Source organism: Drosophila bipectinata, chromosome 3L, assembly GCF_030179905.1.
Source record: "Drosophila bipectinata strain 14024-0381.07 chromosome 3L, DbipHiC1v2, whole genome shotgun sequence".
Classification (NCBI taxonomy): Eukaryota; Metazoa; Arthropoda; class Insecta; order Diptera; family Drosophilidae; genus Drosophila; species Drosophila bipectinata.
Window position 1 is genome coordinate 23,749,512 of NC_091738.1, and position 26,286 is coordinate 23,775,797.

General features: G+C 38.9%; 1 protein-coding gene and 1 long non-coding RNA gene across 6 annotated transcripts in view; both read right to left on the reverse strand.

Moving 5' to 3' along the window:
- lovit (loss of visual transmission) overlaps positions 1 to 26,286 on the reverse strand; it is a 225,641-nt gene that overhangs the window by 188,010 nt on the left and 11,345 nt on the right. For 2 of the 5 annotated variants that reach the window (XR_011442575.1, XR_011442576.1), the window contains exons 1-4: positions 16,636 to 16,773; positions 16,148 to 16,281; positions 15,334 to 15,530; positions 627 to 889 (exon numbers count right to left, since the gene is read on the reverse strand). Coding sequence is in view for 3 of the 5 variants with exons in the window: in XM_043214046.2 (XP_043069981.1) it covers positions 627 to 889; positions 15,334 to 15,521 (451 nt within the window). In the remaining 2 variants the exon portion in view is untranslated. Of the gene's footprint in view, positions 1 to 626; positions 890 to 15,333; positions 15,531 to 16,147; positions 16,286 to 16,635; positions 16,774 to 26,286 lie in introns of those variants that run through there. The other 3 variants (XM_043214046.2, XM_070279341.1, XM_070279342.1) reach the window with 3 other exon arrangements.
- LOC138926196 (uncharacterized) lies at positions 13,141 to 14,037 on the reverse strand. Its single transcript, XR_011442581.1, has 2 exons — positions 13,863 to 14,037; positions 13,141 to 13,671 (listed from the first exon to the last, which is right to left on the reverse strand). It is a non-coding gene; the product is annotated as an uncharacterized lncRNA (long non-coding RNA).

The window sequence follows — 26,286 nt, forward strand, 5'->3', positions numbered from 1 at the left end:
TGGGACTTTTTTTTAGATTTTTTATTGTAATTAATTGGTTTTATTATGATGTAATCATAAGGATCGGCCAACTATATCCGATGTTTGCGATATATATCCAGTTTTAACTGCAAGGGTATATAAACTTCGGCTCCGCCCGAAGTTAGCTTTCCTTTCTTGTTTTTATATATTTTATTGTAATTAATTGGTTTTTTGATGATATTCTCATAAGGACCGGCAACCTTTATCCGATGTTTGTGATATATATCCGCTTTTAACTACAAGGGTATATCAACTTCGGCTCCGCCCGAAGTTAGCTTTCCTTTCTTGTTTAATTTGAGTTTGTACACATACATTTCAATAATAATATGTACTATGTATTTCAAAAAGTAATCCAGACAATTTTTTTAAGAATATACAATACTGAGCTTAAATTCAGTTATAAGCTCAATATAAATTTCAATAAACAAACCTAAACACTATGCGTTATAAAGATATTCGTTTCACTGACTGAATTATATTTTAGGAAAAACGCTGCAGTATAATAAAGAGAATTAAAGTTCTTATGCTATAGCCCTATTTTGTAACAGGGATAAATACAGTACAGTAATTATACAATTTTTTTTTACATTTAATTTTATAGTTACCAATTACTATTCCTATTGACAAAAGAATAATAAACGGCCTTCTGCGACCCATGTTCAATTTGCATCGATCAGATAGCGATCCCAAAATAGGGCATACGAAGAATCCTACAAGTGGAGATAATGCCCATACCAAAGTCATCTGTTGATGTCTAACTCCAATTTTAAGAAGAGTTGGAGAGACAAAAGCAGTCTCCGCTGCATATGAAAACTCAATTCCCATAACAGCAGCAGAAACTCGAACCAATTCAGCTCTTGACTTTTTTCTGAAATAAAAATCCGAACGTAATATTATACTATTTAGTTGGAATGATAATTTTAAAAAATGTTCAAATGGTGTTTAAAAATGTTTAAAACTTAAAAAAAAAGTAATTAAATTTCTAATATAATTAAAAACAAGAAGGGAAGCTTACTTCGGACGGAGCCGAAGTATATATACCCTTGCATTTAAAATAATATATCGCAAACATCGGAAAACCAATTTATTATAAAAAAATATTAAAAAAAAGTCCCAAGCTTATATCTTTAAAAATACCAAAGTTAGTATTTCTACTAAAAACCATTTCCGATCGTTCAGTTATATTGCAGCTATAGGATATAGTCGGCCGATCCTAATGAAATTTTGTAGGTCGGATTAACTAACCAAAAATAGAATGTGTACCAAGTTCCAGCTTTCTATCTTCAAAAACACGAAAGCTATTGGATATAGTCGGTCGATCCTTATGATATTTGGCATGTCGTACTTTTTTGCCAAATAGCTCTCATGTAAAATTGGAACTCTCTAACTTAAAAAACCCCAGTTTTACCACTTCCAATCAATATATTGAAATCAATATTATATTCAAATATTATAATCAAGTTTATATGTCAGTTATAAAGGATATAGTCGGCTGATCCCGGCCACTCAGACTTATATACTGCGTGCAAAATAAAGAAGGGTGTATGCAAAGTTTTAAGTCGATAGCTTTAAAACTGAGAGACTAGTTTGCGCATAAACAGACAGATGGAGGTCATGGAGGATGGAGGAGTTTATCATATTGTTATAACTTTTATTTATTTGTTATTTAGGCCAGTAAATAAACAATATTTATTGAAAACTGAATGTCGTGTTTATTCATCCTCTTCAACAGCTTTTTAGGTTAGGATTAGTTATGTGTTTATGATTCGATACTATCGTACTATCGATATGATATTTCAAGAGCCCTCTGACTTGGCGGGTAATTTTGAATTAGAAACATTTATCTTCAACACTTTCCCTTGTGAGAATTCAAAATTCTAAACTTCTGACTTATGACTATATAAAGTAAAAATAAATGGTGTTTTTTCTCCTTCAGATGAGTCCAATCCTGTTGCAAAGAATCCGGAGACGAGTATGGAGGATCGGCTTCGTCATCATATCAGCCAGTTGTTCCTCAGTCGGAATTTGTTCGATCCCAAATTCTCCCTCAGCAATTCTTTCCCTGATAAAGAAATGCTGGTTGGCTATGTGCTTGGTCCTGCGATGGAATTCGGGGTTTTGGGCCACTCTCATGGCAGCCGCATTATCGACCTGGAGAATCGGGACTCGGTCCAATTTATTTGCTGCTACGATCTCAGCCTCAGTAGTAGAAATGGCCACCATAGCCTGCCTTTCACTTTTCCATGAAATGGCTCCTGAAGCAAACATGATGATGATCCCTGATGTAGATCTTCCGGTCTTAGAACAGCCACCAAAGTCAGCATCGCTGTAGCATTCGAGGATTCCCTTCTTTTGTTTCCGATAGACTATCCCAACGTTGGTCGATCCGGAAATGTAACGGAAAACCCTCTTCACTTGAACAATGTTTTCTTTTGCAGGATTTTCAAGCGTTCTTGAAAGAAATCCGATGCTGAAAGCCAAGTCTGGCCTAGTTCCAAGCATGAGGTACATGAGAGCTCCGATGGCTTGGCCATAAGGGAACGCAGTCGTCTCTGATTCTTTCCCTGCTGTCGTAATTTTTAAATTCTTGAGAAGTGGGGTTAAAACAGCTTTGCAATCCGTGAATCTGAATCGCTCCAAAATCCTTGTGGCATACCCTTGTTGACTAATTTTTAGTCCATTTGCTTGTTTCTTGATTTCAAGTCCCAAGAAGCACTCAGCCTTGCTTGAGACAATTTTGAACTCTAATTTTAGCTCGTCCAAAAATTCTTCCAAATCTTGCGTATCTGTTGCTGCGGAGAGTCCGTCATCTACGTAAACAACGAGTAGAATCTTTTTGCCATTTCTTTCCCTGATGTAAAGACATGGATCTGCCTCGCTGACTTTGAAATTGTGTTTCCGCAGGAAACCTCCGAAGCGTTCTTGCCAACATCTCGGCCCTTGCTTAAGCCCGTAGAGACTCTTCTTTAATCTGCAAACAAGCCCCTGTCCTTGCTCGTATCCCTCAGGTTGCTACATGTAAATCTCCTTGTCGTCCAATTCACCGTATAGAAAATCTGTCGAGACGTCAAACTGGACCAAAAACATATAATTTTTGGCTGCAACGCTCAACACTGAGCGGATTGTTTCCATTCTTGCGATAGAGCTAAAAGTTTGGTCGTAATCAATCCCTCGTCTCTGGGCGAATCCTTTGATGACCAAGCGAGCTTTGTATTTGTCGATACTTCCGTCGGGGTGGGTTTTGACTCGATAGACCCACTTGCACGGAAGTGCTTTTGATCCTCTGGGGAGTCTTGTCAAGTCCCAAGTTTCATTCTGATGTAAGGAATCAATTTCCCTGCCTTGCCTTTTTCATGGAAGGAATCTGGACTCTCCAGCACAAAATTCTCGGCTGCTGCTACGTAGTCATCCAGATGCTCCGGTCTCTTCAACTTCGAACGATCCCTCAACCGCATTGATTGCAAATTTCTCTGTTGCTTTCTTCGTCAAAGCTTGTTTCTACTCCGGTTTCGTAACTGCTTTCGCTTCCTATTTCGGCTGTGTCTTCTTTCAAGTCTTGCTCCTGAAGTGTGTCTTCGTCCTCGCTCTTGTGCAAGTCCGCGTCTTCTTCTTCTTTGTCTTCATCCTCGCTCTGGTGCAAGCTCACGTCTTCTTCTTCCTTATTTTCTACGACGTCCTTGGATTCAAAATCTTGAAAAGGTAGGTCGGCGCCTGGTTCACAATTGTTGAATTTCTCTTGAAATTTTACGTCCCTCGACACGACTACTTTGTGCTTCTCTGGTAAGTAAATACGATATCTCTCATCGCCGACGTAACCCACCAGGTACCCCTTTTCAGCTTTTTCGTCCATCTTCTTCCTTTTTTGGCATGGAATGTGAACATAGCACGTCGATCCTACGATTCGAAGGTGTTTGATTCTTGGTTTCTTGCCCAGCAAAAGTTGGTAAGGGCTCAAACCCTTCAATGAAGATTTGCCCGTCTTATTGAGAATGTAGACTGCTGTGCTGACCAACTCGGCCCAAATTGCTTCTGGAAATTTTATTTCTGTATTAGAATACTTGAAAGTTCTCGCCATTTCGACTATCGTTCGATTCTCTCTCTCGACACCACCGTTTTGTTCTGGAGTATAGGGAGCGGTGAGTCGAAAAGTTATACCAGCTTCCTGAAGAGTTTCTCTTACTCCACAGTCGAATTCTCCTCCATTGTCGCTCAGGAATTCCCGAATTGTGTGCCCTTGTTGCTTGGCGTGAGAAACCATCTGTCACAGCACGTCCTTGACCTCTGACTTCTGCTTGACGATGTACCCGTATCGAAATCTGGTGAAATGATCCTTAAAAACTACCAGATAGCTCTTCTTCTGGAAAGAATCCTCAAATGGGCCGCAAACATCGCCTGACATCAGTTCCCCTGGCTTCATCGCTGGTTTCCTCGTTCCAAATGGAAATCGATGCGCCTTTCCAAGGCTCGCAAAAGGCTCCTTTTTGCATGGCTCGCAAAAGCTACTCTCAATCTTGATTTGAATGCCCATTTCTCTTTTGAGCATGTCCTTGATGTGGTTCTTGTCCTGATTTCCCCACCTCTCGTGGTAGAGTTGGAGAATTGAAGTCCCTGAAGTTGCGACGTTGACATCGACGTTTCGTTCTGGAAGTATGGGCCCGATCGCTGCTCTGTAGAGTGTTCCTCCAACTTCTCTGGCTCCAACGAGGACAATCTTGTCGAATATTTTGAGGGTGCACTCGGTTGCTGACGACTCAAAACGACTACTTGGATTATTGTCTTGGGCAGCCGAAACTGTAAACAGGTTCTTCGTTATATTGGGAATAAACCATACATTTTTCAAAGAAAGAAAAATAATTTTTCCATTGACAATCGTTTTGACTTTGATTGCGCCCTGGCCCAAACCTGACAAGGTTTCATTTCCAGCTGCTCTGATCCAACTCGGATTTTCAAACTTCTCAAAATGGTCAAAATACTTTGCAGTCTTCACAACGTGCTTTGTTGCACCGTTTTCTATCCACCAGTCGATCTCGGAGTTAGCCTCTGCTGCAAACACGCTATTGTGGACTGAAACGAGAGTTAACGTTGGTTCTGCACAGTTTCAATGTTCAGCATTCTGGTAGTTCGGCTTCGGACGTCCATCCTTCTTCCATTTTATGCAGTTCCTGATCCAGTGTTCCTGTTTCTTGCAATAGCGGCAAGTATCGAATCTCCTGACGATGCTCAATTTGTGCTGTGGTAGAAAAAGCCTCCTGGCTTTCCTTTTCATCATTTTCTTTTGTCCTAAAACTTCTCTCAAACATGACAATTTGATTAGTTAATTCGTCGAAAGTCTTTTCTTCTTCTTTTGTCAAGAGCATCCAACTTCGACGGAACGTTTCAAAGGTTTTTGGCAAAATATGTAGCGTTTTACAAACAAGTATTAAATCTGGCAGCTCAGTTTCATTTTTAGCCTTCAAAGCTTGAATAAAATCGTTTCATAGACTACGCAATTTTGCTATGTGGGTTGATACATCGTTACCTGGATTCCAAGAGAAAACGAAAAACTCGTTGCATATCCTGAATACCTGGTCCTTCGCTGTTGCTTCAAACTGATTTTTCAGAGCTTCCCACGTATCGTGTGCTGTATCCTTGTCCATGATCTTCTGGTACACCGAATCCGTGACCGCAGTGGTAATCATGGATTTTGCATAGCTGTTGGCCTTACGAAAAAAGTCACTCTTCTCCTTGTGCTTCTTTGCATCTTCTGTTGAGGCACCTTCTGGCAATGGATCCGGCTTGATGATCTTTAAGTCCAACGCGTCGAGAGCACCGTCGTGATAATCTATCAGGTCCCTAATTTTTCCTTTTTCAAATCGGCCAATCGGTCGCACCTGAGAGCTTCGTGACGTGCTTCGCCAAATCCATCGTAATCGAGCAAAATGTCCCCTTTTTTTCTTTTACTTTAAACTGATCAAAACGTTTCTGGGCCCATAACCCGTTATAACTTTTATTTATTTGTTATTTAGGACAGTAAATAAACCATATTTATTGAAAACTCAACCGCGTGTTTATTCATCCTCTTCAACAGCTTTTTGATTATGATTAGTTATGAGTTTATGATTCGATACTATCGTACTATCGATATGATATTTACCCGCCTCTGACTTGGCGGGTATCTTTGAATTAGAAACATTTATCTTTAACTCATATCAACTCAGGAGGTGATCCTGATCAAGAATATATATTCTTTATAGGGTCGGAGATGTCTCCACGGGGCCCCGCATAGCAGAGGACCGTGGCTGGGAAAGGCGTGAAGTCACGGCCGGCGACCCACCAACGGGGATGCGGCGTGATTGTGGAATGATGGATTAACGGCAGGAGCAGAATCTAAAAGGATTCTAGTATATAAGGAAGCCCAAGAATTTTGAGATAATTGGTCCGATTGGTTTTTTTGGATTTCTTAAAATATTCTCACTTTAAGCTTTTAAAAAGTAGGAATGTTTCAATATACCTATGAGTAGCTGAGTATCTGTTTAAATTTCATACATGATATGCAATTATTCTTTTCTGGAAACTGCACATTGTCCAAGCCTTTTTCACGATGATAGTCAACGAACTACCGCATCGTCTGTTCTTATATAAACATGCTTCTTTTGTATGCGACCAATTAAACATTCCCTTCTCGAGTTACAGTCGCGTTCATTTGATTAAAATTACCCTTTCATCCTCGTTCAAGGGCATTTGATACGAAAATAAAAGTCACTTTCATCTTGGGGACATGTAGAACCTTTTCAAGCTTCAACTCACACGATCCGGTCTGAAACACCCCATCACCCTTGCCGACTACCTTTAGAACATCTTACGTGAACATCTTACGGGCACAACACATATGTGCCGTCGCTCCCGAGTCAAAGCACCAGTTGGTACTTGGTATATCATTCGCCTCTGCCATTGCTAAGAGTGCTACCGACTTAGCACTTTGCTTCTTATGACTTTTATGCTTGATTAGGTTCCTACATTCCTTTGTATTAAAAGGTCATTTATTATGTTTGTTGTGTCTCTTAGTTCCATATAAATTTAATGATTCTTTTTTGCATAAATCTAAAAAGGGATTTACTTATGAATCTACAAACTGCGCCAGAGGCGTCGCTAGCTCGCCGCCGCTACTCTGTAATTTACACGTTTAGATTGCGCTGTCGCGAATGCTAAACATGCCAACTAAACAATTTATAGTTCCCAAGTATCTTGAGTGGTCAAATTGCTACACATTTGAAATTGGAATACTTATATGACATATTTATGTACATATGTATATTATATGTATGTATACATTCACAGTACGTATCCGATATGAGTGCCTGCCACATCCCCCTCCTTTTGAAACGCAACGTAATATTATGAAGTTATTTTATTTATAATATGCTTAATGTTGTATATTATAATAATATATGTAATATAATATGTGTTCGAAAGTTTCTGTGTATTAATTTAGTTTGAATTTAGAAAAAACTATAATTCTGGAGCACAGCTGAGAGATAAAGAGACAGAGCATGGCATAAAGAATAATACATGTCAACAGATAACAAATGTTTATGTTTCACTGCACCTTTATTGCAGTTGCTGATTTTTACTTCTGTTGGACAGAAGATGTATCTAAGCCGCAGCTTCGTAGTTCCAATCTCTGGATTCCAAACTGCTGCACTATATGAACTCCAAAATTTCCAGGATTAAGTTCCATGATTGGAGCCTTATTCCGAATGTTCTCATTGTAGACCTCCTTTCTCCCACCAATGGGCTAGTTAGGCTATCTGATGAATGGAACAGTGGGCCCTTAACTGCGGATGACGACATAATTTTTTCCCAAGTGCTCGGACCACGCAAATGGGCAATTTCCTTGATTTGACAGAAGCCAAGTGCCAAGAAGCTGTAAAGGTGACTTCTTGAGGTCGGCCCCCAGAAACTTCCCTTTCGAATCGAGTTTTCTGTAATATGGGAAGGCCAGGTCGTAACTTAACTTTGCCAACCGATAATAAATCGGTTAAACCGCTTAAAATGGCGAATAAAAGAGTATTTTGCCTTTTGGTTGGGAAACCTAAAGTCTTTACTAAAGTGTACTGCAATGAATTTTTCAATAGTTTTTCAAAGTATGCTGCAGTAATTTCTTTTGCAGTCCCAGAACTTAAGTCAGTGTTGTTAAAGCTTTTAAAAAAAGTTGATAGGCACGTGCTGCCTCTTTAGCACAGGTTCAATACGTCAAATTTGATGTCCTTGAGAGGAAATTTGATGTCTTTTACAAGTTTAATGTTACGAGTTTAAGTTACGAGTCATTTTTCACGAGTCCGAAAAAGAGTCGGCTTGCGACCAACTAAGGCGATATGTACCAAATTATTATAAAAAAATAAACTCAATTCACAGGCGGCTGATGCATGACCCGACAACACAATTGAATGAGTTTATTTCAGACACAACTTCTGCAAATACGTCCCGTTTGAAAGCTCCCGTGCGGATAATGGGGAATTGTTATATTGTTGCTGGAGAAAGTATTGTTTTGAGCTCGACATGTTCGCAGTTTTTTATCATTATACCGATTGCTTCTTTAGTACTAAACTTGTCGTTTTCTTCGTGTAGTCCCTTATCGATATACAAAGCTTTGAGCAACAACATTAGACAACGATTATTAATTTTTCCTTTCACTATGTCGGGAAAAAGTATATTTTATTTGTGTATGTAACACAGAAAAGGAATCATATTCCACCCCATAAATAATTTATATTTTGGATCAGCATCAACAGCCGAGTCGATATAGGCATGTCCGTCCGTGGATCTCAGAGACCATAAGAGATAGAGCTGTAGGAGTTCAAGTTCAAGTTTGTTTAAAATTTTTTCCACGCCATCTCCTGCCTCGACATATATCTGTAGCGTCAGTACAGGAAGACCATTTGAAAAAGTGTTGATGCCAAACGAAAGCTGTGACTAATTTGTATCTGGAAAACAAGCTCCCGTTCTCTCAACGGAACTCTTGGTAAAGCAATAGTCTATGAAAGTTCTTGTAGAAATATTTTAATGCCAAACTTTTCCGATGGCTAACCATAAACTACAATTGAAAATTAAGAAAAATCGAAAAATTTTTTAAGAATTTAGACTTATTATTTTGCCTGCCTACTGAAATCTTTTAGTTATTGTTTCTACAATCCAAAAGTATGCAACTATGAGAATTCATAAACTTACAAGTTATTTCAGTCATGGGTTTATAGGTTCGTTTTTTAAGATTCACTAGCTTTATTGCCATAATAAATCATTGTATATCCTTTTTTTTCTGAATCTGTACTGTAATCTTGTTGTGACAAATCATACCGCATTCATATGACTTAGGGGCTTTCCATATATTACGTAATCAAGTTCTAATGATAATTGCGTAATCAAAGAAAAAAAAAACACGAAAGGAAAGCTAACTTCGGGCGGAGCCGATGTTGATATACCCTTGCAGCTAAAATCGGATATATATCGCAAACATCGGTATCGGGTATTATCATAACATAAACAATTTATTACAATAACAAAATCATACAAGAAAGGAAAGCTAACTTCGGGCGGAGCTGAATTATTTATAATAACATTTTATTATAATAAAAAATCTATAATAAAAAATAAAAAGTCCCAAGCTTCTATCATCAAAAATACGAAAGTTGGGTAATTTTCGATCGTTCAGTTATATGGCAACTATAAGATATAGTCGGTATAGCCTTATGAAATTTGGCATGTCGTAATGTTTTGGCAAAAATGGCTCTTGTGTCAAATTTGAACTCTCTAACTCTATAAACACCAAAGTTATACCATTTCCGATCAATCAGTTATATGGCAGCTATAGGATATAGTTTTTTTTTTTTCAAAAAACTTTCAAACTGCGCCAGTCTGGTTGGTTCCATTAAGTCCTAACGTTCCATTGTCCAATTCGTGTCCGTTTCGATATGCGAATGGTCGTCCACGGGTTGGGGGGGGTGTTTGGTATCTTCTCTTGTATTGGTTTCGTCAAACAATTGATTGACGAAACCAATACAAGAGAAGATACCAAACAGAGGTAGGGCTGCCACCTGTTGATATCTGGGAATACCGTTTTTCAACATCACATGTTTAGTAGCATCGGAAAAGAGTCCACTAAGCATAATGATGCCGAAAAACTTTGGAGGTCATGATTGTCATGAGTGGTGTTCGAAACCACGACCCCACGCTTAGTGTGAAGCTACACTACCCACTGGGCTATGGGGCCCCCTCATATTAGTTTTTATTAAATTAAAATAACTTCGTTCCTTACTCCTCCCTCTTTCAACGCACAGCTGGGTCCAGGTTGACTTTCAAATTGAAATGGATAGTAGTAACTTGTAGTCCAAGCACAGTGGCGATCGTGAGTTTATGATCCACTGGAGGCTGCTGGCTTTCCGTTTTGGATTCATTTTCTTACATACGATGTGCTTACGCCTGGTTAGTCGTCTATCAAGGTGGACGCCAGGCTACGTTACTTTGTTAGCTTCAGGTATCTGCATATCTTTTAGTGAAAGCGGAGGGCATGTTTGTCTATTAAGAGCAAATGTTACATGTTTACACTTTTGTTCATTTATTTTAATGCGCCAGTCGGACAGCCACCTTCCCACTGCTATGAGATGATTAACGAGTTAGTTTATTGCTTGGAGCGACTAAAGATAGCGGTATCGTCGGCGAACGTTGACGTTGTTAAATGTTCGTTTGTAGGTATATCCGCAGTATACAAAACATATAGACTCGGGCCGAGTACGTTTCTTTGTTAGAGGGGTGTTGGTTATTTCTGAGCTTTGAAGGAGCGTTAATATAACAGACGAGTGGTCTGATGATAAGTCCGAGACTGCTTTGGCACTTATCGGATTGCGAGGTATGTTTTTTGTTACCGCAAAGTCAATAAGGTCTGGGAGCTTGCGATGGTCTGTTGGCCAGTATGTGGGACTGCCAGGGGAACGATTGCATAATTTCATTATACAATTGCCTTCCTTTGGAAGTCCCTAGTCTCCTGCAGCTATAAAACGATCCCCAATTGAATTGTAGATGTCCACTAATTACCCTCCTGAGATTAAGAAGCGAGGAGGGCAGTAAACGGCAGCGATTGAAATGCTTCCATTACTTGACTGAATTTCAATCAATGTGGCCTACAGAAAGTTTGTTGCCAACAGTTCTTTGATTAGAACTCCGCTTCCGGCGTGGGCTTTCCCATCCGTATTATCTGTGCAGTAGATTGCATAGCCTCTTATTAGAAAGTTGTATTTGCTTGTAAGATGCGTTTTCACCAATAGCATAACGTCAATATGGTTTTTGTTCAAGAATTGTGACATTTCTAGTTTATACCGTAAAACACCATTGGCGTTCCACATTGATATTCGTAGCGCCTGCATAGATTATTTAGACTGTTGTGCTACGAGCAGCTGTATTACGATATTTGGTTTTGAGTGTCTCCTGTATGATTGCCTCCGCAGTTTCCACATTTCTTCACGGTACTGTCCTTGTTTGTGGTACAGTAAGTGGAGCTGTGGGCATCCCCGCAGACTACACAGGCGGTCCAAAGTATGTGCCAAGAGTATGTGTCCATACTCCGGTCCAAAGTAGGTATGTGCCAAGAGTATGTGTATTGCACTAGACCGTTGCCTTAATGTGACTCTTCCACAGTGATTCTCCGACGCAAAAGATCGGCGACCTGCTTTCGGGCTCGAGCTCGACTTTGTGGAGGAGTGTGGCTTTTTATCTTTATTTAGAATGTTAATAACATTCTGGGTGGGGAAACCCTTTTCTTTAAGGGCGGTTTTTATTTCCACGGCGGCTTAACATCGGGTTTGATCCCCTTTACTACCACTTGAAGTCCCTTGTTGATTTTCAGCTGGTACGTGTAATAGTTTTTCTGAGCATTGTCCAGATATTTGGACACGATTCGGAAGTGCTCTTCAGTCTTTGTATAATTTTATCATGATTCGGAGTTGAACTGACTGAGATATGGCGTCAAACACCGAGCCCTTTCGAAAACTGTGTCTACGATAACTCAAAAAGTTATGCACCGATTGTATTGAAATTTTGCACACTTGTGCAACATAGAATTGACTCCCAGCCAACGGTCCCATTTTATTTATTATACCCTTGCAGAGGGTATTATAATTTTGTCCAAAAGTGTGCAACGCAGTGAAGGAGACATCTCCGACCCTATAAAGTATATATATTCTTGATCAGGATCACCTCCTGAGTTGATATGAGCATGTCCGTCTGTCCGTCTGTCTGTCCGTCTGTCTGTCCGTCTGTCTGTCTGTTTCTACGCGAACTAGTCTCTCAGTTTTGAAGCTATCGTCTTGAAACTTTGCACACACCCTTCTTTCCTTTGTACGCAGTATATAAGTCGGAACGGCCCGGATCACCCGACTATATCCTATAGCTGCCATATAACTGATTGATCGGAAATGGTATAACTTTGATGTTTTTAGAGTAAGAGAGTTCAAATTTTACAGGAAAGCTATTTTTGGCAAAACATTACGACATGCCAAATTTCATAAGGATCGGCCGACTATATCTTATAGCTGCCATATAACTGAACGATCGAAAATTACTTTCGTGTTTTTGAAGATAGAAAGCTGAAACTTAATACAGATTCTATTTTTGGCCAGTTGATCCATCCTACCGAATTTCATTAGGATCGGCCGACTATATCCTATAGCTGCCATATAACTGAACGATGGGAAATGGTATTTGGTAGAAATATCAACTTTTGTGTTTTTGAAGATAGAAGCTTGGGACATTTTTTTAGATTTTTTATTTTAGTTAATTGGTTTTATTATGATGTAATCATAAGGATCGGCCAACTATATCCGATGTTTGCGATATATATCCGGTTTTAACTGCAAGGGTATATCAACTTCGGCTCCGCCCGAAGTTAGCTTTCCTTTCTTGTTTTTTGCTTCTATTCGATTTTATAGCCACAATTTTCACCGACCGTTGAAAAAAATGAAAAAAATGTTCTTTTAAAAGGGCAACGTTGGCTGGGAGATATACTTCTAAAGAACTAATTTTTTTTATCCCATGTGTTTCAGATGATTCTACCATCTTAGCACATTCTTTTGGCCCGGTTTTTGGCCCGGGCCGCCCTTTTCGCTATCGAGAGCATGGTCTATCATAATTTGATCATCCAGTTTCATCTTCCTGCAGAATCAATAACTTATAACGTGCAATTAATTAATTCGACTTTTATTTTGGAGCGGATTGTCATTGAAGCCGTCTACCTACTCTGTTCTGTTCACATCAGGCATGTCCCATGGTTTTTTCGGAAGACAAATTGGTGGGCCCGGATAATATTGCAAGCTTCCTACTATGTAAGTTGACAAGCACTAACAAGACTGCTTTGGCATTTATTATATTGCGAGATATGTTTTTTGTCACCGCAAAATCTACAAGGTCTGGGAACTTTCGTATGAGGGGCTTCCAGGGGAAACAATGTCCAGTTTATTTGCCTTCCTGTGTGAGTTACTAGACGTGATCCCCAGTGTACGTTTTGCATTGTAGTCTCCTACGGCTTAAAAACGATCCCCAAGTGAATTGTAGAAGTCCACTAATTACCCTTCCGATATTAAAAAGCGAGGAGGGCAGTAAACGGCGGCGATTGAAACTAGGCATCTGTATGATTAAATTCATAACATAAGTCTCAAAGAATACTTTCGAATTGAATAGAATGAAGTGAAAGAAATGTTAGAAATGAAATGTCATTGAATGAGTACAAGCTTGTGTTCCTCTCATAATTTGACAGGTCAAACTAAATGAAAGAGAATGAACGAAACTAAAAGTAAAATGAAAGATTTGACAATTACCTTGTATACTTGAATCATTCGAGTTGTTGGATAGGATTTCAATACATTCCTTTTTTGACAACTCCGGAACAAAAACGATAATATGAAAAACCAAATAGAAAAAGAAGCCGACGAATCTGTATGTATTTGTAGACCTGGTTTTTCTAAGTTTTGTTTTTAGGTTGTGTGTAAATTAGTTTATTATTAAATGCAAGGCGGCTTTTGCTTATTCCGCCTCTGCAAGAATCCTTCACAAGTTGTTAAGGGACTGTCACAGATGGCAGCTGGTTGAAAAGACAGTTTACCAGCTCCGGTGGGTCACTCGTTGGCTGCCGTTGTTTGGTTAGCTATTAAGTGACTGCTGCTAAGGGACTGTGTTTTCGGCAAGTTGCTCCGTCCCCGTTTTCTTGAATATGTATTGTTCTTTAAATGTAAATGAGTTGTAAATTATTGTTAATATAGAAATAATTAAATTAAAACTTAAACATTAGCAACTCGAATCATTCGAATGAAACGTCTCTGTTTTCAACATTCTCAATTTATTCAATTCGTTTCCTTTTTCCTATTAGTTGTGCAAATGAGTAAGAGTAAGTGAACCGAATCTCTCACACCGGGTTGGCTTTGCTTTCAAATTCACTTAACTCATTTTGAGCTTTCTACATTTGAATGTGTGTTTTTTGACACTCTTGTAGATGTCTTATTGAAACCCTTCCGTAACTTGACTAAATTTTGTATCGATGTGGCCTGCAAAAAGTTTTTTACAAACCTTTTGTGAAAATGATGTTTTATGCGTCTATGCGTCCAGTAGCATAACGTCATATGGTTTTCGTGATGGAATTTTGACAATTCTAGTTTATGCCGTGAGACAGCATTGGGGTTTCACATTGATATTCCTAGAGTCAGCATAGATGTTTTAGAGTGTAAAATTTAGACTGTTGTGCTACGAGAAACCGTATTACTATGTTTTGGTTTTAAGCGAGTGTTTGCATGGTCTTATAAATGACATTAACTCCATCATACTCCATCATTTGTTGGATTGTAAACATTATAGTTATCGTTTTGCTATGTGGTTGTTCTGAAGCCCAAAGAGCACTTTGTGCATTAGACTGAATTGGATTAAAACAAACTCTAACCTAAAAAAAGACTTTAAATACAGTAACAAAATATAAAATTTGTATATATATAAGAAGATAAAATGATGGATAAACGTGGTTACTTAGAAGATCGGATGGATTTAGAAATGCGTTGCATGATAGAGCTTACAATACTACTATTACTATTAGCTCTAAAGTTAAATTAGATCTCATACGGCAGGCTTGCTTCTCAAGGTCTGCTTCTCAACTTTATTTTCCCTAATATCGTCTCATATTCAGAATTTGGCCTTTATTGAATTTAAAAATCAATAAGAAATAAATATTCAATGAGAAAATGAAAAACTTTTTTTATCAATATTTTAGGTATTCATTTAAAAACAGGAAATGTTAGGACTTACCTATATATATGAGAAAAGTCACTTCCAGCTTTAGCGTTTCCTTTAAGTTGACTGCTGACTGTGCTTCGAATTTGTTCCGTAAAATTGTTCAAATAATCCTCATTAAACTTATTATAAGTTTCTTTAAAGCTGTCCCTCCATTGATGTAAACGACCTGCTATGCCTTGATATTCATGCAATTTTTCCATTCTATTAGACTACAAATTTAAGTTTGTTTCTTTATTAAACTTCAACCACCAACAGATATTACTGTTAATTAGATTTGAATTTTTTTTGTACTGAACAGAAGCCATTTAGTAGCGGTAGCTTTTTATACCCTTACCAAAGATATTTAAATTTTTCCATATTTTCATAAATTTTTCCATATTATTTATTATTTATTATTTATTATTTATTATTTATTATTTATTATTTATTATTTATTATTTATTATTTATTATTTATTATTTATTATTTATTATTTATTATTTATTATTTATTATTTATTATTTATTATTTCTTATTTATTATTTATTATTTATTATTTATTATTTATTTATTTATTATTTATTTATTTATTTATTTATTATTTATTATTTATAATTTATTATTTATTATTTATTATTTATTATTTATTATTTATTATTTATTATTTATTATTTATTATTTATTATTTATTATTTATTATTTATTATTTATTATTTATTATTTATTATTTATTATTTATTATTTATTATTTATTATTTATTATTTATTATTTATTTATTTATTTATTTATTTATTTATTTATTTATTTATTATTTATTTATTATTTATTCATTTTATATATACTTACGCTACGTACCGTTGCTTGATACTAGTGTTTGATACTAGTTACTAGTTTGATCCTACACTTATTTTACGACGAAAATTCCATCCATTGGGCAGGAAGGGTGTACAAATTTCCGGTTCCACTCAAAGTTGCCTTTTCTGTCTTGATTAATGTGTTATTGAGCATGCGTCAATGTAATGATGTGTGAATAAACATTTTATATTATAATACAATTAAAATAAATAAATATAATAAATAAATTTATATTACTATCAATTAATAAATGTGCCAAGTTTTATAGTTATATATTCACATAAATGTTTTCCTAAAAAATAACCATTTTTTAAAACTTTAAATTAAAAACTTAAAACTTTACTTTGCATTTTAAGATTTCGTTTTTTTTTTTTAAATTTATAAATCATATATTTTATTTTTATTGTTTGTTTTTGCTTCTTTATTAAATTTTGAATCAAATAAACAAAATGAAACCTTTAAAGTTAACTTAAAATTACCTATATTTGCAGCGACTTCTTCTAACGGTGGTGATGTCGATCGTTTTGCGAGATGGTTAAAGTGGGCTGATTGCTTTAAAGCCAAACTGCAGTCAACTTTTGCTGTTTCGCAATACCCTTCGACATCTTGAGAACCATTTTAGTTACCGAGTTGAGTTTATCGACAAGTTGAGTTATCGAGCGTTACTAGGTTCAATAATCAAACCGATTAAATTATATTGCTTTGTTTTGGATATATATAGGGAGCGAAGCGGGGGGTCGACGGTGGTGGTGCGATCGTCGCGGGGCGCTAATGACAAGTGCAGACTCCTGGTCCCGGGGGCTAATGCATTTGTATAAAGGGGTCGCACACCATGGACAAAAGAAATATAGTGACCATGAGCTTATTCTTGCATATGAGAAGTACGCCCAAAGCCGCCAAGGCCCAAAACAAGGCCGGGTGAAAAGCGCAAAGGTCGAACAGGAGACAAATGGATACCGCGATAATGACCTGGACAGATAAGACTGAAGCATTAAGAGATGCGCAAGCCGATCAGATTATTGAAATGAATAAAATGATAAATCTGTACAATTTCGGATAAGCGACCAATGACAAAACATTCTCCCTCCGTTGAAGCCCCAACTTTAAACAGAAAATCTTTTGGGCATGGGGGAAGCAGCATAAAGATTTTCATGTTCTATAGGCATAGGCATCTATTATATAGGTAGCTCTCATCGAGTGAATCCGTGCAGGAACAGGAAATGTTTTCGATTGCGCGATCCGTCAATTCTGCGTCGACGGTTCCGTACCTCCAGGGTCAGGTAAGGATCTCCTAAGATAGGCTCGGCTACAGCTAGCCAAGATCCATGCGGAGTGACATCAACCATACGTACTTATCATCCAAGCGAAAAAACGGAAAAAAAGGGTCGACGATTCCAACGCAAGAGCTTGGCAGAGGCGACGGCAGAACAGAGATGACGGGCTTGGAAGTAGCAGGAGCTGCAGCATCAGCATCGGTCAGCGCAGATTGTTTATCTTCCTGACGGCGAAAAAATCGTCTCCAGTAATGGCGAACAATTGCCAAGTATACTGCAACATTAAAAATTAAAAGAACTTCTTCAGCTCATCTTGGACGACGCCAAACTCAGTGCGTAATTTATTCTCACCATTCAGCAAACGCAAAAGACTACTCTCCATATGGGCTGATGTATGAGTAACCTCTTGCAGCTCCTTAAGTTGGTCATGCGCTCCATCGTCCGTTCGTCACAAAAGCTCCAGCTTGTCCATGTTGATCGAGAATCCGACGAAGAAGAGTGCCAAGATATGAAGTACAAGCAACCGCTTAATGAACTTTTCGATTAACAAAAACATTCCTAAAAGTCTGATAAGCGCTAATTGCATCATACGTCTGATCTGATCACAGAAATTATATTAGCTGGCACATTGAGCTAAGTCCTCATCTCAACTATCCATCTAACGTAGACAGCTTTGTTAATTCTTTGGAGTCTGTACTCAACTCTGCAGCTCGAGCTTTAACACCCCAAACTATAAATACACGACGCAACCAAAAGAAGACAAGTATACAAATCAAACAGCTCGTCCTAAAAAAACCGAAAGAAGAGGTCAACGAAAGAAACCGTGATGCCTATTTGAAATCTCACAGGCAAATGGGCGCAAAGCGACGCACACAGAGCCACCATTTTTACCAACCACTTTAAAAATGTCTTTTAACCAAGTCCTGCCACTAGGGCGTATACTTTGCCGACTTTACCTTATGACCCTAAGCTTCAACTTGAGCCAATTGAGTTTCCCCCAAATGAAATCATTATCAGCATCAAAATTCAACTGAATCTGAAAAAATCCCCGGGCTGCGTCTCATAAGCACCAAAATATCCATTGAGCTCCAATATTTTGCACTATAAACTAGCTTTTCAATGGCATTGCAAAACTTGGGAACTTTCCAATGAGATGGAAAAAGTGAATTTTAATAATGATAGCAAAGCCGGGAAAAGACCTATAAACCTACTTGAAACCTACCTATTGAAAAAAAAAATCAAGCATTTGATTTGAGTCGGGCTAAAAGTTCTAATGTACAAGATCAAGACAATGATACCCTACAACACCCACAAGACTTTAAAGCAGTGGGGGGCAAACTCACAATTTCCATTGCACACGTGCATAGGGTCGGAAATTCTCCCGCAGCGCTGCCGGTCCACTGACAGGGTGAGCACTCTCAAATTTTTTTAAAAGCTCTCTCATTTTCTCCCATTTTGCCTCATTTGACACCTCCAAACTTAAAATCAAAATGTTTCCATTGAGAAAAATTTTCTCCATAGGAAAATATAGATTGGGAAGCGTATTTTTCACTTGTTTAAGAACTGTTGCTAGAAAAGCTTTCTCTAAAATAAAATAAACTATTAGGTGCCCATTCAAACTTTTGAATAAACGAAAAATGATATAAAGAACTACGTATTTTTCGCTTAGTAAATGCTCTGCTCTCATTGTTTTTTCTGCTACGCATACACTCAAATTTTAAACATGTGTCCGTTTTGCCCCACTGATTTAGAGCAGTGGTCGGCACCCCAATACAGTGATATGATTTTAACGCAAAAGTGTTAGAAACGAATAGCAGAAATTAGGCTGTGAGCATGACGTTTTACACATTTCTACTGTGTGTGTGTGTGCCGACCACTGCTTTAGAGCCTTAACTTTACGATAGAAAATTTGCTGTGAGGTCGAACACTGCTATAACTGATGATTTGGAGCTGGAGTTTCTGAAAGTAGCGTGCTGGGGCCAACATTGTGTATCCTTTATACAGCGGACATCCCGACTCACAACATCTACGTTTTCTGATGATACAGCTATTCTAAGCCGCTCAAAATGCCCGACACATGGGCAGATGCGCCAGCAGCCTTCATTGGCTTATTAGCGCTTGGTCTCCAGTTAGCCTTGAACATAAAGTCCTGCTGTATAACTCGGTACACACCATGGGCAAAAGAGAGATCTCTTTCCCTGATGTCTGCCTCAAGGATTGAGAAAGTCAAACAAAGCTCCAGCTTTTTACTGGTTGCCAGATAACCAAACCCAGCAACATCTAACGCCCTGCTATGGTCCTATTATGGCCCACTCCCGGGTTTCCACCTACGCTGATCTATCGCCGACGTTACGCAAAATGCCCCCTTCTCAAGAACAAGAACAGGGTCCCAGGATCCCAGGATCCTGTTAAGCTAACTTACTACTCCTGCTACCTAAATCCTTAGCATGATAAGTACCTACCGCTCTTTCTTGCATGACCTCTAGCTCGTAGGTGAAATTACCCGATCTTTTACAAAAGCAAGTGTTCACATATCTCGGGCCATTTTTTTTTTTTTTTTTTTTTTTTTCGCGGTCTTTCAGAATTTGGAAATGGCTTGTGCATCAATAAGAGCATCAGCTAGCATTCCTGTATTCATCATAAAGCTTAGAGGCCCAGACGACCGAGGAGCGCTCAAGAAACGATTAGTTAGAGTATATTAAGTTATTTGTTAATTATTAAGCTAAGAGGAGTTAGTAAGGAAATTTAAAATTCTATATTTTAAATTAGAGGGACAGGAAAGAGATGTAATAGAGTAGAGACCATTGTAGTTCGAACATAATACCCTAAAAGGGTCATGCAGTGCATATGTCGAACTACAACGGCTAAGGAACAGAGGACTAAAGTTTCGAGTCCTTCTATTAGGAATGTTGAAATTTAAGCGTGTTAGTAAATGCTGGCTATCTACATCCCCGTTAATAAGGTTATGCAGAAAAACTACACCGAGCATTGTCCTACGATTTGTTAAGCTAGGTAAGTTAATAAGTAAAAGTCTGCTACTGTAGGATGGAAGCTGAAGATTTGCATCCCAGTATAGACCTCTAAGTGCAAATATTAAAAAGTTCTTTTGTACGGATTCTATGCGGTCCTTATGTACTCCATATTGGGGACTCCAGACACATTAACCGTACTCTAGTATCGGACGGACCAAAGAAATGAATAAAGTTTTGGTTATATAGGGGTCATTAAATTCTTTTGACCACCTTTTAATAAAACCAAGGACTCCTTTAGCCTTATTAACCATTAAGGAAATATGGTCGGCAAATTTAAGTTTTATGTCTAATAGGATGCCGAGATCATTAACCTGGGTTAATTTTTCTAAGGCAATCCCATTAATGGAATACGTAGCTTGCAGAGGGCAAGAACGATAAAAAGACAAATGCTTGCATTTTGATCCATTAAGTATTAGATCATTAGCCAAACACCATTTTTGAAAGTTATCAAGGTCAGACTGAAGACTGCATTGGGCAGAGATGGATTTATACTGAAGACAAAGCTTTACATCATCTGCATACATAAGAACTAGATAGTTCGTTAAAGCAGGGGGCAAGTCGTTTATAAAAAGCGTAAATAATAACGGGCCAAGATGACTTCCTTGAGGGACGCCGGATGTAGCACGGACCAGACGGGACTGTATGTTTTTAAATAAGACTCTTTGTGTCCTTCCATCTAGGTAGCTGGAGATCCACGTTAAGAGGTCTTTAGGAAAACCCAGCATATTCAGTTTACTCAACAAAAGTGAGTGATTAACTGAATCAAATGCTTTGCTGAAGTCTGTGTAAATTACATCGGTTTGATATCCCTTACAAAAGCCGTTTATGACAAAGGATGTCAACTCCAATAAGTTTGTGGTGGTGGAGCGACGCTTAATAAAGCCATGCTGACAAGGAGTGATGATCGAAGAGCAAAGGTGTTGCAAATGAGGGGTAATTAATTTTTCAAATAACTTTGGAATTGCCGACAACTTAGAGATGACTCTGTAGTTGGCAGCCTCGGACTTTTTCCCCTTTTTATGTAGGGGAATTATAAATGATTCCTTCCACTTAAGGGGAAAAATCGAGGTTTCCAAAGATAAGTTGAAAAGTCTTAGAAGAGGTTTGCACAGAGCCCTGGCGCAGTATTTTAGCACACAGTCTGGTACTCCGTCGGGGCCTGGCGAATAAATGGGTTTTACCCTTAAAAGACCAGATAATAAGTTGTTCTCAGAAAAAGACGGACAGAAAATAAGATTTGCTGCTTGAATGTTATATGCATAAGGCTGATCAGTCAATTTAGGAGGAGAATAAGTTGTTTGAAAAAATTCTGCGAATAGATCGGCAATGGCCTGATCCGAAGTCGCAGAGGAATTTTCAAACGTAAGCAGAGGTGAAAAAGATACGTGTTTACGCTTAGTGTTTACAAAATTATAAAACTGCTTTGGATCCTGAGTAAATTGAATCCGGCAGCGGTCAATATAATTCCTATAACATTCAGCGTTATGCACGGTAAAATTCGACCGAGCTAGTAGGTATCTTGAGAAATCAACACTACTGCAGGTTTTTTTATATTTAAGTAAAAGCTTATTTTTTTTATTTTTTAGGTTAGTGAGGCACCTTGTATACCAAGGAGGATTTGTTGAAGCGGGCGGATGTTAACACACATGAGTCAAAAAATGTATTTAAAGTAAAATAAAATTTTTCTAAAGTGACATTAAGATCAGTGCACGCCAGAATATCAGACCAGTCAAATGTATCGATAAGGCTATTAAGTTTCTGAAAATCAGCTTTACGGAAACAGCGAATCTTATTTACCACGCTCGGAGACATCTGATCGATACCAGGAGTGGTTTCGATTGAGACCTCCAGCGTGGGGTGATATGGATCCTCTGGGGCTGAAAGGGGAAAAGCTCTGGAGAGAGCGGTACCATCCGGATCAGATACAAAACATAAGTCTAAGAGCCGACCTAGCGAATTTCTAACATGATTGATCTGACCTAGGGACATGTCAAACATGCCCGCGGTGAAGTCATGGTAAGTTATAAGTGACAAAGATGGTGAGTTATCGACGTTGGACCACTTTAATTCTGGGATATTAAAGTCGCCCACCGCTACGAGTTGGTCACGATCCGTCATAAGATTAGAGACGTATCGAATGGCGGACAAATGCTGCCAATATGTAGGCGGTTCAGACATAGGAGGTATATATGAACATGTGATGTATAAAGCTTTAACGGACATAGTGATTTTAACGCAAATAAATTCTATGTCACCAAACTCATGGGATTTCACCTCTTCAGAAGAAAGAGTAGAGTCTACCGAAATGAGGACTCCACCTCCTCTTCGCTGAGATCGATCCCGTCTAAAAGTGGTGTACTTACTTGGAAAAACTTCGGAGCTAAAGATCTCCGGATTGAAATGGGGGTTTCGATCCCCTAATGGGGGTTTCGTTCCCTAGGACCTGTGGCATCACTTGAAGGGATGCCATGGCGGACATATCGGACAATTGCTCATTATCCCTGAGAAATTCTGACGAATTTTTCTCAGTTCTAGCCCTTGGGGTGGCCAGAGATATACGCGGCTGCATTAATGTCGGCTGAGCAGGCTGAGGCGGATCAGAAACAGCGGATTTCTTACGCTTAGGGGACTCATTTAGCAGCTGAAGGCCACTAAATTGAGTGTCAAGCGCACAGAGCTGGTCATTGATTTTACGAAAACCAGTGATCAGCTCTTTAAATCCATTTTTGGTCTGTCTCATGAACGACCTCATTTCGCCTTGCACAGCACGACAATTTTCGCAACAATAATGTATCCCAGACCTACGGGAAATGGCATCCGAAACTGATGCAGTGAAACCGGCACACTTGGCGTGCACGACGTTTTCACATAACCAGCAATGGATACTAGGCTGGGATGTGGAAATTGTCTTGTTGCAAGACTTAATGGCACAGACCAGTTTAAATTCCATTTTATTTATTATTTTTTTTTTTTTAATTTAATAAGACAAAAATGAATATTTAAAAAGTTTAAAAAACACAATACCTTGAACCACTGTGCCAAACAAGAAGCCGAAGCGGGAGCTTTGAAAGAGTGCACAAGAGAAATGCAGAAAATATAGATAAGCCGGGGAAGAAGCAGAGCTGAGCTATGCTTGGAATAGAATTTAGAAAAATTATTAATTCGATTCCAAATATACCAAAGCACTCGCGAAGCGATACGGTTTAGGCTTTAAGATTGTTATGATTCACAAGATTTAATTCACAAAGTATGTAAACACCGGTTTACCAATATTTATCAAAAACGCAGTGCGCACAAAAAAAACACGACCGTTCGCTTGGATATCTGTTTTTATCTCGGGTCATATCTCTTTTTTCGATACGTCACCTCTCTGGACCGTGCATTATACCCCTTTTCATTCTTCTCCGTTTACCTCGCTAAAGCTTTGTAAGCCTGGGTGCATACCAATTCCAACTAATTTTCTTGGGATAACTGGATCCTTCTATCTTCCATGGGACCTAGTTCCCTTATGAGCTTATACGATCTTCCCGATCCCACAAACTTTTGCCCAAACACTAAATAGTACGGGGTGGTCCCGGTACCGGAATGGATTCAGGTTCTTATCTCCCTCCGATATATTGGCCTGCGATGAATGTCCCGCCGTTAAAATCTCCGTCACCCTTTTCTTCCGCATTAGTATTCTAAACGCTTCACCATTTAACAGCGTTCCATTGTCTTCGAACACCGTCTTCGGAACTCTAAACGTGTGGAACAATTCCTTTCTGATATACTTCAGCTGTCGGCCGATAGCTTCCTAGCGGTCTAGTTGGATAAATATGCCAATATGACCACTCTTGAATCTCGGATATGTCCCTAAAAAGTCCGTATAAATTCTCTGGAAAAATCTCACCGTCTCTGCTGTACTTCAAATAAAATTCTCTCCTAGCTCTACTTCCTGGACTTGTCCAGTAAAGTTTGGTACTCATCCGTTTCGAAAAATGGAGACTCAAAGTCTATTGCTATGCCGTCGTCTACCTCGTCCCTTGCTCCTCCTTCATACGCCCTAGATAACATCTAGCATCTGGGACTACGTGCGTTTGCCTTTCCGGTGTTCGATTTGATTTGAAACATATATGCCTGTAGTTTTGACGCCCATCGTCCCAGCCGAATCCTTAGGTCTGGTTGTGCCATGAGCCACCATAATGACGCGTGATCTATAATCACCGTAAGCCTATGTCCCTCTACGTATGGTCTGAACCGTTTGATACAAACAATTGCGGCCAGGCATTCCTGCTTTGTGACGGAGTAGTTTTTTTTAGCCTTGTTCATGTCTTGCTTTGTACTCATCCCCTTTCTCTCCTTCCGTTGCCATAATTGCTTACGTCGCAATGGATATAGAACGTCTTCCCAAAATTCAGACGCTGATATCTAGACGCCCTCTCCGATCACATACCTAAAGACCTAACAGTCCTCATGCCGAAATGGCTCTTTTAAATATTCTCGGTTAGTTTGCTGAATTTTTTGCTTGCTAAATGTGCTTTGCAACCGTCGCCAGGACCGTTAGAGGCGAGTCGAAGGTATCGGATACGACGAGCAAGTCGTTCAAATACACGAGTACCTCGTAGCTCGTTCCGTAGTGAGGCTTGAATTACATTGTCCAAGAGTCGCGTCATGGTTTGAGATGCATTCATGAGCCCGAAAGGCATGATGTAAACGCGGTCTTATCGCGTAAAGCTGGTTTCAAAGGATTTGCCCAGTAAGCGTCACACTTTAAATTCACACTCGAAATGAACATAGCTTTATGAAGTCGGACTTTTATATGTTTTATAAGTCGAAAGTTTTATAAACGGACCGTGCTTCTTCTGGCTTCTGGACCGTGCTGGTCGACTGGCGACGACTACCGACTATACCTCTGCTTAACCGCTTTCGTCTCTCTGACGTCGACACTATGGCTAATCATATGAGTCTTGCCCAAACCTAGCTTAGCGAAAGATGGAAATAGCTCTATCAACTCCTGTTTAACCGAAATTTCGATGACCCGGAACTCCGACGGCAAAAGTTCGCCACTCCTCCAAAAATTGAAATCTACATACAAATCTTGGCAAAGTGATATAACCAAGTAAAATGTATAAGTTTTACATAGGCCTTCGAATTCCACATCTGTCGTCAGCTGTCCCACGACCAGTTGTCATTGCCCACCGTATTTACTAGGGTTCCTTTCCGCTTGAAGTCTGCCCTGCTCCTTATGAACCTTTTGTCAAAATCCTTTCCAGTAGACCCAGGACTACTCCTCCTAATATTCAAACTTCTGCAAATGGATGCTTGTCCAAAGTCTTATACCTAAATGCTTCTATTTTTCTTCACGAATCCCAATACTTCTTAAAGTGTTAGAGTTCCTAGACCTAATATTTTCGTCTATCTTATCGCAGTTCCAGCAGATGAGAGCCGCTTTCTTTTCGCCTGCTTCTTCGTCCTTAAACTCTTGGGTCTCTTCCCATTCTAGATCGCTGCATAATTCTGCTACTGCTCTGCCGGATGCATGCGAGCCATTGACTTCTTGTCTCTGGTTTTTATCATAATTCTTCTTTATCCAACCTGGCTTTGAAGCGCTGCACCTCCTCTAGGAACCGTTCCGGCGTCCTCCCTTAAGCGGCCTATAGAATGTATAGACACATTCAGACATTCATTCACTAGCGTGGCTTCGCTCAAGGGAATACTAAACTCATCCATCAGCTGTTCTACCGCGTCGTAGAATGTATCGAAAGAGGAAACTTTCTTCATCTCTCTCTGGACGCGATCTTTGGTGTAATAGTCTGTCCACTTGTGTCGAGAGCTGTTCCAGCAT